This window comes from Carassius carassius, chromosome 1 (assembly GCF_963082965.1).
Source record: "Carassius carassius chromosome 1, fCarCar2.1, whole genome shotgun sequence".
Lineage (NCBI taxonomy): Eukaryota > Metazoa > Chordata > Actinopteri > Cypriniformes > Cyprinidae > Carassius > Carassius carassius.
In genome coordinates, this window is record NC_081755.1 from 31358474 (window position 1) to 31371221 (window position 12748).

General features: G+C 37.2%; 1 protein-coding gene across 1 annotated transcript in view; it reads right to left on the reverse strand.

The window, feature by feature from the left end:
* LOC132145192 (SH3 and multiple ankyrin repeat domains protein 1-like) overlaps positions 1-12748 on the reverse strand; it is a 120299-nt gene that overhangs the window by 9905 nt on the left and 97646 nt on the right. Inside the window, exons 17-20 of the mRNA XM_059556007.1 lie at positions 10622-10704; positions 9546-9670; positions 9273-9408; positions 9073-9153 (exon numbers count right to left, since the gene is read on the reverse strand). Coding sequence (XP_059411990.1) covers positions 9073-9153; positions 9273-9408; positions 9546-9670; positions 10622-10704 — 425 coding nt within the window. The remainder of the gene's footprint in view (positions 1-9072; positions 9154-9272; positions 9409-9545; positions 9671-10621; positions 10705-12748) is intronic.

Below are 12748 nucleotides of genomic sequence, written 5' to 3' on the forward strand. Positions count from 1 at the left end.
GCAAGTTACTAGCATGTCGCTAGCATGTTTTTAGCATGATTAGCATGTTTTGCTATCATGTTGCTAGCATGATTCTAGCATGATTAGCATGTGACTAGCATGTTTGCTAGCATTATTAGCATACGACTAGCATGTCACTAGCATGTTTCTAGCATGATTAGCATGCGACTAGCATGTCGCTAGCATGATTAGCATGTTGCTAGCATGTCACTAACATGTTTCTATCATGATTAGCATGCGACTAACATGTTGCTAGCATGATTAGCATGCGACTAGCATGTTGCTAGCATGATTAGCATGTTGCTAGCATGTTTCTAGCATGATTAGCATGTGACCAGCATGTTGCTAGCATGTTGCTAGCATGTTTCTAGCATGATTAGCATTTTGCTAGCATGTCATTAGCATGTTTCTAGCATGATTAACATGTTGCTAGCATGATTTTAGCATGATTAGCATGATTTTAGCATGATTCTAGCATGATTAGCATGTGACTAGCATGTTTGCTAGCATGATAAGCATACGACTAGCATGTCACTAGCATGTTTCTAGCATGATTAGCATGCGACTAGCATGCCGCTAGCATTATTAGCATGCGACTAGCATGTTTCTAGCATGATTAGCATTTTGCTAGCATGTCACTAACATGTTTCTAGCATGATTAGCATGCGACTAGCATGTTGCTAGCATGATTAGCATTTTGCTAGCATGATTTTAGCATGATTAGCATGTTGCTAGCATGTTTCTAGCATTATTCGCATGTTGCTAGCATGTCACTAGCATGTTTCTAGCATGATTAACATGTTGCTAGGATAGATAGATAGATAGATAGATAGATAGATAGATAGATAGATAGATAGATAGATAGATAGATAGTATGTTACTAGCATGTTTGTAGCATGATTAGCAAGTGACTAACATGTCGCTAGCATGATTAGCATTTTGCTAACATGTTTTTTAGCATGATTAGCATGTCGCTACCTTGTTTCTATCATGATTAGCATGTGGCTAGCATGTCTCTAGCATGATTAGCAAGTTGCTAGCATGTTTGTAGTATGTTGCTAGCATGTTACTAGCATGTTCCTAGCATGATTAACATGTTGCTAGCATGTTTCTAGCATGATTAGCATGTGACTAGCATGTCTCTAGCATGATTAGCATGTTGCTAGCATGTTTCTAGCATTATTAGCAAGTGACTAGCATCAGAGAGCTGCACGGGTCCAATTTTGTAAATCCGCACCCGCCCGTACCCGCAGTGCTTAAAACCGCATTCGACCCGTTTTCCGACAGCAGCACTAATTAAAATCTGCACCCGACCCGACCCGCTTAAAATAGAACCGACACCCGACCCGCACCCGAAATCAAATCAGTTAAGCCAATCACATTAGACACACTTTTTTCGAATTTTATTGCCAGGTCATACAGAAGTTATTTATGGAAAACTCTTTTTAAAAGATATTCGTTTTTTATACATTTTATCTTAATTTTGATCAATGTTTTATCAACCAATTGCCCGTATTTAATAAATAAGAAGCAAATATTTTTTCAAATATTTTGCTACCTAAAAGTTAAATATTTTTTGTGTCACACATGCATGCATGCATGTCTATTTCCCTCATATTAAATATAAAATGCATGTGGACTGATATTTTTCCAATGTCTGGACTCCTTTATTAATGGAGTAGTATATAAACATAAGTTTCAATATATTGGTATTAAATGCATTTTCTGAGAATTTATATTTCACGTTTTTACTGCAAATGTCGAAATACGTGCTCTTTGGTCCATCAGTGCTTGAGTCACTGATCACATTAGAATAAAATATCTCATAATAAAATACAAAATTGACTGATTTATGAATGTTCATAGTTCTCATAAGTCGGAAATACAGATAAACGCTTTCATTTGTTGTATTTTTGATCCTGAAAGAAAACAGAACAACAAAAGAGCAAATCATACCACCGTCTGAGGTTGTCCATTTTTAAATCGTCCACAGCTGAGCATCGCGAGAGGCGGATCTGCGCCAGAGCGCGCATGTGAATGAGCTGCACAAAGTCATTTTCAGATGCAATTAAAAAAAAAAAAAAACAACCCTGGATAGCCTAGATTAGGCCCATATTCACAAATGTGTTAGCTATGGAATGAAATATCCGATATTCCGATTGTCAAATACATGCAAGTGGAAGTGTATTGTTGTTTAAACACCTTTATAACGATCGCATTAGTTGAGCTGTATGCGCGATATAATTTTATGACACATATTTTGAAATAGGCTTAAATCAAACACATTTGAATTCAGATTCTGTATATATATATATATATATATATATATATATATATATATATCCTAATATATATAAAGGGAAAAAAAAACGGGCTGATCTTTTAGGTCTGTTAACTAATGACTCATGCAGCTGTTCGTGCGGTTGTGATTTTTTTTAAAGTGGAACGTAGGCCTATTTATACGTTTGCACGTGACTGTTTTGAACCCGTGTTTAGACCCGTGTTTCCCCTGTGTCCGACCCGACCCGCACCCGTATCCGACACAGTTGGATATTTTTCACCCGTTTCAGCCAAATTTGCGGGTCGCACCCGTGCAGGACTCTAACTAGCATGTCGCTAGCATGTTTGTAGCATGATTAGCAAGTGACTAGCATGTCGTTAGCATGTTACTAGCATGTTCCTAGCATGTTTAACATGTTGCTAGCATGTATCTAACATGATTAGCATGTGGCTAGCATGTCTCTAGCATGATTAGCATGTTGCTAGCATGTTTCTAGCATTTTTCTCGCATGATTAGCAAGTTACTAACATGTCGCTAACATGTTTGTAGCATGATTAGCATGTCACTAGCATGTTGCTAGCAAGTTTCTAGCATGATAAGCATGTTGCTAGCATGTTCCTAGCATGATCAGCATGTTGCTAGCATGTTCCCTAGCATGATTAGCATGTTGTTAGCAGGTTTCTAGCATGATTAGCATGTTGCTAGCATTGTCGCTACCATGTTGCTAGCATGATTAGCATATTGTTAGTATTTTTCTAGCATGATTAGCATGTCTGTAGCATGTAGCTAACATAAGTAGCAAGTGATTAGTATGCTGTTAGCATGACTAGCATTTCTCTAGCATTTTGCTAGCATGACTAGCATGTCTGTAGCATGTTTCTAGCATGTTTTTAGCATGATTAACAAAGTGACTAGCATTTTGTTAGCATGATTAGCAAGTGACTAGCATGTTTCTAACATGACTAGCAAGTGACTAGCATGTTGCTAGAATGACTAGCAAGTGACTAGCATGTTGCTAGCATGACTAGCATGTTGCTAGCATGACTAGCAAGTGACTAGCATGTTTCTATGCTAATCCAGGTAAAAACAGCTGATTCAGTTAGAAACCAGCTAAGACCAGCGTGACAGTGGCCAAAACTACTTTAAAACCATGTTTAAAGCATGTTTTTAACCTGATTATCAAGTTACTAACATGTTGTTAACATGTTTCTATGATAATCTAACTAAAACCAGTTGATTCAGTAAAGACAACCAGCTAAGACCAGCTAAGACCAGCTAAGGCCAGCGTGACAGTGGCCAAAACCACTTTAAACCATGTTAGAAGTATGTTTCTAGTCTGATTAGCCAGTTACTAGCATGTTGTTAACATTTTTCTATTCTAATCCAGCTAAAACCAGTTGATTCATTAAAGAAAACCAGCTAAAACCAGCTAAGACCACCTAAGGCCAGGGTGACAGTGGTCAAAACTAGGGCTGTCGCGGTTAAGAAATTTCCCCTGCGGTTATTATGGGTGGCTCAATAGCGCGATATGCGGTATTACCGCCGTTTTTTTTTTTTTTTTTTACATACCTAATTTATCCTGATTTTGCTGCATACAAAGCTCTATCGTTGAGTTATGTAGCATATATTGTTGCTTTTTTTAACTGACAGAGACGTTTTAAAACAATTTTTATTTATTGTTAAATGCCAAACAGCAACAAGAACATGCGTTTTCCAATATATATATATATATTTTTTACGAAATCAAGTTCTAACATGTATTACATGTATGTGCGCGCGACTTTGGACAGCAGCGGAAATCTAGACTGATTATCGCGTCACCACTGGCCCACCAGGACAGTGGATTCGCGCTGGAGTCGATGCACTCCTCATGCAGATAGCGTGTGAGCTCGTTATCTGCTCACGCTCTCTTGGGTATGGGCACTGACGCGGAGGTTGTCCGTGACTTCAGCAGGTATGCCTGTTACTTTCACGGCTGTATTTTACAGATTTCGCAAAGGCTTCAGCTACTCCTAACTGTCGGCCGGTCTCAGCTGTTCTTTTTGATGTTGCTCCGCGATCTGATGCTTGAGGGGGCAGCTGCGCTTGGATGACAGGGGACACTCTAAAACGCTTAACATGGCTTAATGTACTAAGACAGTGATATTAACAGACCAAACTCACTAAAAATCATACTAATAAAGTATACTATCTATAAAAAATCAGATGAGCCCTGAATATGAATGCAACTCGTTTAATAACACGTTAAGCCTTTTCCTCCCATAAAAAACCGTTATAAGAAAACGCTTAATGTGGCTTAATGTACTAAGACAGTGATTTTTAAAAACCAAACTCACTAAACATTATACTAATAAAGTAGTATACAATGTACAAAAAACTAAACAAAAAAACAGATGATCCCTGAATATGAATGCAAGTCGTTTAATAACACGTTAAGCCTTATGATGGTTTTCTATGAGAGGAAAAGGCTTAACGTGTTATTAAATGCATTGAATTCATATTCAGGGATCATCTGATTTTTTGTAGATAATATACTTTATTAATATGATGTTTAGTGAGTTTGGTCTGTTAATATCACTGTATTGGTACATTAAACCACATTAAGCGTTTTTCCCGTTAAGCGTTTTAGAATGTCCCGATGACCTCAAATTAGATGTATTGCAGTGTCACAGGAACCTTTTTTGAAGCACATTTTGCATATCGGCTCATCTATATTCGCTGGCTCGTCCTTTTCATTGGGTTGAAAGCCAAAATGTTCCCAAACTGGCAACGTGACATTAGGTTTTGGGACGAGATTGAGCGCCTCCCATCGTTTCAGCCGGCCTATTCAAAACAAACAAAGCACCATAAAGCTACAACGGCTCACGAGAAAATTACAGTCGTAACCATATTGTATCATTAATATAATTTATTTAACATTGAATGCACAGTGACAAATTGAAAAAAAAAAACAATAAGGCCACAGCCTCATAAAAAAAATAAAAAAAAACCTGAACACTGCGGTTGCTATCTTTCCTCTGCGGTTTGCTTGTCAATAGCGCGGTATTACAATTTTGCGGTTATCGCGACAGCCCTAGTCAAAACCACATTAAAACCATGTTAAAAGCATGTTTCTAGCCTGATTAGTGAGTAACTAGCATGTTGTTTTCATTTTTCTATACTAAACCAGCTAAAACCAGTTGATTCAGTAAAGAAAACCAGCTAAAACCAGCTAAGACCACATAAGGCCAGCGTGACAGTGGCCAAAACCACTTTAAACCATGTTAGAAGTATGTTTCTAGTCTGATTAACAAGTAACTAGCATGCTATTAACATTTTTCTATACTAAACCAGCTAAAACCAGTTTATTCAGTAAAGAAAACCAGCTAAGACCACATAAGGCCAGCATGACAGTGGCCAAAACCACTTTAAAACCATGTTAAAGGCATGTTTCTATGCTAATCCTGCCAAAACCAGCTAAAACCAGTGGATTCAGTAAAAACCAGCTAAAACCCAGCTAAGACCAGCGTGAGAGTGGTCAAAACCACTTAAAAACCAGCTTGGGAGACTAGCCAAAACAACTGATCATCTTAGGCTGGTTTTAGCTGTATTATCAGTAGAGAGTTTTTTAAGGTTTGCTAAGGTAGTAGACAGCTTAAATACATTATAAGTCTTATTTTGTAAAAGTTTGTACCCCCTCAATGAAAGTCTATGGGATTTAAGGTGGTATTGGTAGTCTGGTTTATGAAATAAGCCGGATCAGTTAGAAAAGATATAGCAACCTGAGTCAGACCAGTCTGAAGATGAGACCCGAGTTTGGTGGTTCTAGCTTGAAAGCTCTAGGAGGAGATAGTGTTTAAAATTTGGCTCAGAAGAATAATAATAAGATTAAATAGTAGATCAGTAAGTTGGCTTTTTCAAGCCAACTTAATAATACGTTTAAGACGGATTTCAGTAAGTTGGCTTTCTCAAGCCAACTTAATTATATATATCTACAATATATATAATTGGCCAATATAACATGATTCTACACAGATGCAGAAACGTTCCTACAACTTTCTACAAACATTTCTTATTGAACAGCCATTTCAGAAATGTAGGACTATTAACTATTGATAAAGAAATTAAACAATCCTATGGTCAACTTTCTTTAATAAAAGCTAAATGGAAAATATAACTCATGAATAGAATAAAAAAGATAGGTAATAAGTAATAATGTGTTTGAGATCATTATCAGTTAATGACATTACCTTTCAAAAAATTTGGGGTCAGTAAGATCTGTAAAATGTTTTTGAAATAATTCACTTATGCTACCAATGCAGCATTTATTTGTCTCAGAAAACACAGTAAAAACAGCAATATTGTGGAAAAAATGTGTAATTTAAATAACTTTTATATTTACAATATATTTTCATATATAAATGTAATTTAGCTATGCAGTATTTTTGCAGCATTTACTTCATCCTCACATAATCATTAAAAAAACATTCTAATACGCTGATTTGGTGCTCAGTGAACATTTCTCATTATTACTAATGCTGAAAACAATGGTGCTGCCTCATATGTTTTGTGGAAAGTGGGACACATTTTTTTCAGGATCGTTTAATAAATTTAAAAATCAAAAGAACAGCATTTATTTGAAATATAATGTCTTTGTAAAAATGTAAAGATCATTACATTCCCATTTGATGAATTCTGATCACATTTTGACCCCTTTGATATTACTGACCCCAAACATCTGAACAGTAGTGCATATACGTATACTGGCCTATTTTACTTATCATAAAGATATACTGTCCAGCTGTACTGAACATACACAATGCACAAGAATGTCAGTACATGCTAATTAAGAGCATAGAACAAATGTATAAATTCAATAGCATGAACTTGTTACATCTAGCTCTTGCTTGGAAATGTTCATTGTAAACATGACTGTTTATGATTCAAACCTGTTCACCCTGATTTTCAGAACCTGCATAGAAGCCAGCCAATCTGATTGAGTGCTGTAATCAGTACTCACTATTACTGAATTGCATTACCCTCACACTAACCCCGACTACTGAATTATGGGAACTGGGCTGATGAGAGCGTTGAGCATTTACAGCAGACACAATGCTACTAGGGACTGGGAGCTCTGAGAATATTGCTTGGGCTAAAGAGAAGGGAGAACGGAGAAGGAAAAGCATGCCTTAATGGACTACAGAGGTGATTTTAGTTTTAAAGGTTGAATATAGGAAGATATATACATGGGTTTGGATACAGATAACAATAAGCAGTGTTTGTCTTTGTGGTGGGGCGTGGAAATAATCTAGTCTGATTCTCTTGATGTGATATAAGCCTGACTGGTAAACTAAATGATTGTCAGTGATGGTGACACCTTGAGCCAGCACATACTGTGCCTCACTAGCAATGCTACAATACTACAGTAACACACACAGCACTCAGAAACCTGTTTCTCTGACAGCCAGAGGTGTGTGACTACAAGGGAGGTGGCTCAGATTGAGGTTTAGGGTTAAAGCTAACAGGGGTTGCAGGTGTAGGATTGATGGGTAAGGTGGAAGGCGGGGGATATAAGGGTTGGGAAGGGACAGTTTTTGGGGGGTTACCTGTAGTGGGGGTGCTGGTAGTGACTGTGGAACTTCTGAAAGAACAGCAAAAGAACATTCTTAATGCTGTCTCTCTATTTCTCTTCCACTTCATCTCTATCTCGATGTCATCCAGTTCAAACACTTCCCTCCATCCTTTCTACTTCTTTCAGTGTATGACCCATTCACTCTCTCCTCTCCCTTCTGACCGTTCAAACTATTCTATTTGGCTCTTTCATCCTCTCTTGAATTTCTCTCCTCGCTGTCCTCTCTCTGGTTCTGTCCTCAAGTGCAGTGATTCCCAGCCCAGGGTATGCAAACCCCAGGGGTTACATAAGCAGGAAGTACTTAAACAATTTAGCTTTTTGCTGAACCCATATGATAGAAATGACTCCTTAAATTTAAGTGCTGCTAATAGATTAAAATTATTGTTTAAAATTATTCATCATGATTCAGTTGTGTTATAATTCTAAATACACTACTGTTCCATATTGTTTATCATTTTTTTATACTTTCTTTCAGCAAGGATGAATTATATTGATCAAAAATGACAATAAGACAAATACTTTTAACCAAATATTTCCATTTCAAATAAATGCTGTTCTTTTGTACTTGTACCTATTCATTGAAGAGCCCTGAAAAAAAATTATAAATTTTTTCCCCAAAAATATTAAGCAGCACAACATTATGCTTGCTTCCTTAACTTTATTTATGACAAGATGTATGACAGCAAAATGTTTTCAACACTGATAATAATAAGAAATGTTTCTTGAGCAGCAAATCAATATATTGGAGTGATTTCTTAAGCATCATGTGACACTGAATAATGATGCTGAAAATCCACCTTCGCTTAGTTAGTTTTTGAAAGATATAGAAAACAGAAACAGCTATTTTAAAAATGTCATAATGCGTAATGTTTTTACTGTATTTTGATCAAATAAATGCAGCCTTGACAAGCATATGACATTTCTTTAAAAAATATTCCTGATGAGCCCAAGCTTTTAAACAGTGGAGTATGTACTACATAGAAACACCTTATAGAGGAAGATTTCTATGTCACTATATGTAAATCATATCCAGCATATGTATTCAAATGAAAAATTTCTGGTTTGTGCTGATTAAGGGGCAACTGAGCCTTAGTGAGGGGCTGTAGGGATCAAAAAAGGTTGGGAAACACTGCACTCAACCCCCCCCCCCCATTCTGTCCTCTCATTTCCCACATCTTACCCATCTCTTCCAGTTCTGATGTCATGGATTTGGAGCGCAGAGCAATAGCCGGTGTGCTCAGCCTTTTACTCTGCTGTGGGACTGTGTAGAGAGAGAGAGAGAGAGAGAGAGAGAGAGAGAGAGAGTGTCACCGGTGTCCAATTATGATCATCATGTAACACTTTACTGTTGTATCTGCTGTGTGAGTTTGTATCTCTTACTTTTCTTTCGGACCCCTTCCTCCATATCAGGGTTCCGGGTAACCATGACAACCTTGACCATGAGGCTGTTGCCGCCTTGCCTGATCATATTGACCACCTGCCTGTGTCCCACCTTAACTACATTCTGACCATTTACCTGGAGAAGAGAAAGAAACAATAAACAGAAAGATACAGAGAGGCCTTGAGTAATGAGGACAGTTCTAGAGAGACTTGAAGTAATGATAAAGGAGGGGAGAACAGAACATAAGTTCCATGATGCAGTTCTGCAGACACCTCGATAAGGAAGTCTCCCATTCGCAGACCAGCTCTCCAAGCCACGCCTCCCTCGTCGACAGACTCAAGGTACTGCAGTGCTGGAAAGGCTGGGGTGGGAGTGAACTCTTCTATAGGGGTCTGAGCTACAAAGAGAGGACATTTATATAATCAGTGTAGCGTGCCTGTCCAGAATGTTCTATTGAGGTTGACAATTATGAGAAAACACGAGAAAATGAAAAAGAAAAGATGAGCAGTGATAAAAGATTGTGTCATATGTTCCCATTCCAGCTCTGGAACGCATCAGTGTAAATGTGTGCATAAGAGAGTGAATGTGCCCTCTTATGCAGTGTGTGAATTATTCAATTACTTTCAGGGGGGTCGATTTATTAAAAGAGAGTCGTTTTTGGGTAATGTCACATTCTTTTTTTGTCACTCCAAACCATTGACATTAATAACAAAAACAGATATTTTTAGGGTGCAAATACGGCACTTTTAATTCTGGGACTTTCTGAACATATGCATTCATTATCAGGAGCACAACACAAACTGCTTGCATACAGTTTAATTACAGCCAAGAAGTTACTACTGTTGTTCTGGAAGAAAAAGGAGTGTTTTTCATGTAAGCTATATGGCTTGGAGAAATGATTTCTACTTTACATTTGGAACAAATTAGGTACTGCCCGAAGGGCAAATTTGAGCAGTTTGACAAAATCTAGCACCGTTTCTCTGTTATCCTGATGGAGACTCTACGGACTAAAGCATAATTTGTTAATATTAATAAAATATTTATTTCATCATACTTACAATTTAATGCAAACAGTTCTAATAAGGGATTGTTTGTGGTGTTTTTTTCTCTCTCTTTTCTTTTTTTGATTTTGACGAAATATGTAACAAATTCATCTTCAAATCTTTATCTTTCAATAAAACTTATTTGCCAAAAAAAGTGACAAAATTGTATGTGATATATGATCCTGTTAATGAGCGTCTTTTTACTGCATAATGACATATCTGTGATCTAACTTGTGAAATGAAATGAAAATGCTGAAACATAAATTAATATATAAAAAATGTATTATTATGCACCCTGCACTTACCCTTGGCTCCTCTCAGCACAAAGCCAAAACCTTCATTGTCTTTTTTCTGCAGGAGGACTGTCTTCTCCTTGATTATGTAGTCACTGAAAGAAAGAAAGAAAGTTGGAGTAGAAGAGGCAGATAAAAGAGGACAAAAGACATGGTAAAAGTCAGGAAAACACTTAAACAAGCTACTGAGTGAAGGAGGTGATGGTGGGAGGGTCAGAGGCCAGAGAAAAGCGGATAGGTATGAAGGTACGAACGCATACATTACAGGACAGCCTGTACTTGAAGTGTGCCATTTATTTCATTGCTAAAATTCTTCTATGCCAGTTTAATATGTTTTTCATTAGTGGGGAGGCACAGATGTCACATATGAATGAAAAAAAATATAGGCCTATACTTACTATTTTTATTGTCTGCAATGTTGCTTCTAAAAGCTGTTTTTATGGTTACACACTGAAATTACCTACCTAAAAAATACCTAAAAACGACATTTTAAACAATATTTCCAAATAGCAATATGCAAGATGAAAACATACAGCTTTGTTTTAAAACTAAACAGTGCCATGTAATAACTTTTGCTTTAATTTTCTAAAATATTTAAATATATATCCTCTCAGTAAGATGTTTTATGAGTGTTTTACAAAAGGTTTCTATTACAAACAAATGCCGTGCTTTTGATTGTTCTATTTAACAATAATGTATCACTGTATACCTTTACCTATCTAACTGACCCAAATTGAATGGCAAGGTAATTTTAATACATATATCATTCAAGTAAGGCATTGGTTGTCGCAAACTTCCTGTTGAAAATCGAAAGCTGTCCCACTAGTGGTTTCCATTCACAGCAGAGCCCATCTAACTGACACCACAGCTTTGTTTACAATACTCTGGCATCCATGCTCTTGTGTCAACACAATATCCCCATCCTTCAGCTCTGTGTTCAGAAGACTTAACCAACTGTATCCTTTCACTGCCCCAGGACAAGAAGAGAGGGACTAGGGGGATGGACTGGGTTGATGCAAAAAACAACGGCAGGTCAGACCACACACGGCCATTCTCCTGCTGTAAACAGTATTACAAGCACAATTTGGCGGGAAACCAGTTACCGAGGCTTGATTTGAAGTTTGAAGTTCTGAAGTTCATCCATCAAACAAACCTTCACAACATTGTGCCAATCTTAAATGGAGCTCAAATGTCACCCAGCAGAAGACTGGGCAGAACAAGTTGATCCACTGCAATAACACAATCACGTCGTCCTGTAGTTAGGATACAGATCTTCAGATCTTCTATGTGCTGTTTGTATGTGCAATGGGCACTGTAAGTGAGATGTTGGCGGTTGCCTGAGCAACGGCCAGAACTGGATATAGGAACTAGCCAGACTAATATGTAGACATGCACAGTGAGTGATACAGTGCACACACTTGGCAGCTATATTGAACAGAATTAGTCATTCAGCATTCCAATGTTCACCTCGAAGGGATCTCAACAAAACACCCAAGCATAATGTTTTCCAAATCAAACGAGTGTAAGCTGGGCCAAGTACATAACTGGCCACAGCAAGAGTATAAAACAAATGGCAAAAGCCAGGTTGTTATGTCTGAGATCACGTCTATATTTAGGCACTGTTTGCTCGGAATAGTAAAAGCTGAGGCAATGCAATCTCAATGCATCATTCAAGGATTTGCAGAGGTAGTGAACATTTGACACAGAATCCACAGTGAGATATGTATGTATGTATGTATGTATGTATATATATATATATATATATATATATATATATATATATATGTAGCCTATACATATAATACTCATTACTTAAACATCAGAATTTTTATTTTATTAAATCTGTCTGTCTGTCTGTCTGTCGCTCAGTTGGTAGAGCAATGTGCTATCAAGCGCAAGGTTGGGGGTTCGATTCCTCGGGAACACATGATAGGTTAAAATTGATAGCCTGAATGCACTGTAAGTCGCTTTGGATAAAAGCGTCTGCTAAATGCATAAATTTATTTATATATACATATATATATATATATATATATATATAAAATAAAAAAATGTATATTAAATTTATGCATTTAGCAGATGCTTTTATCCAAAGCAACTTACAGTGCATACAGGCTAGCATGCCACAAAAGTGTCATT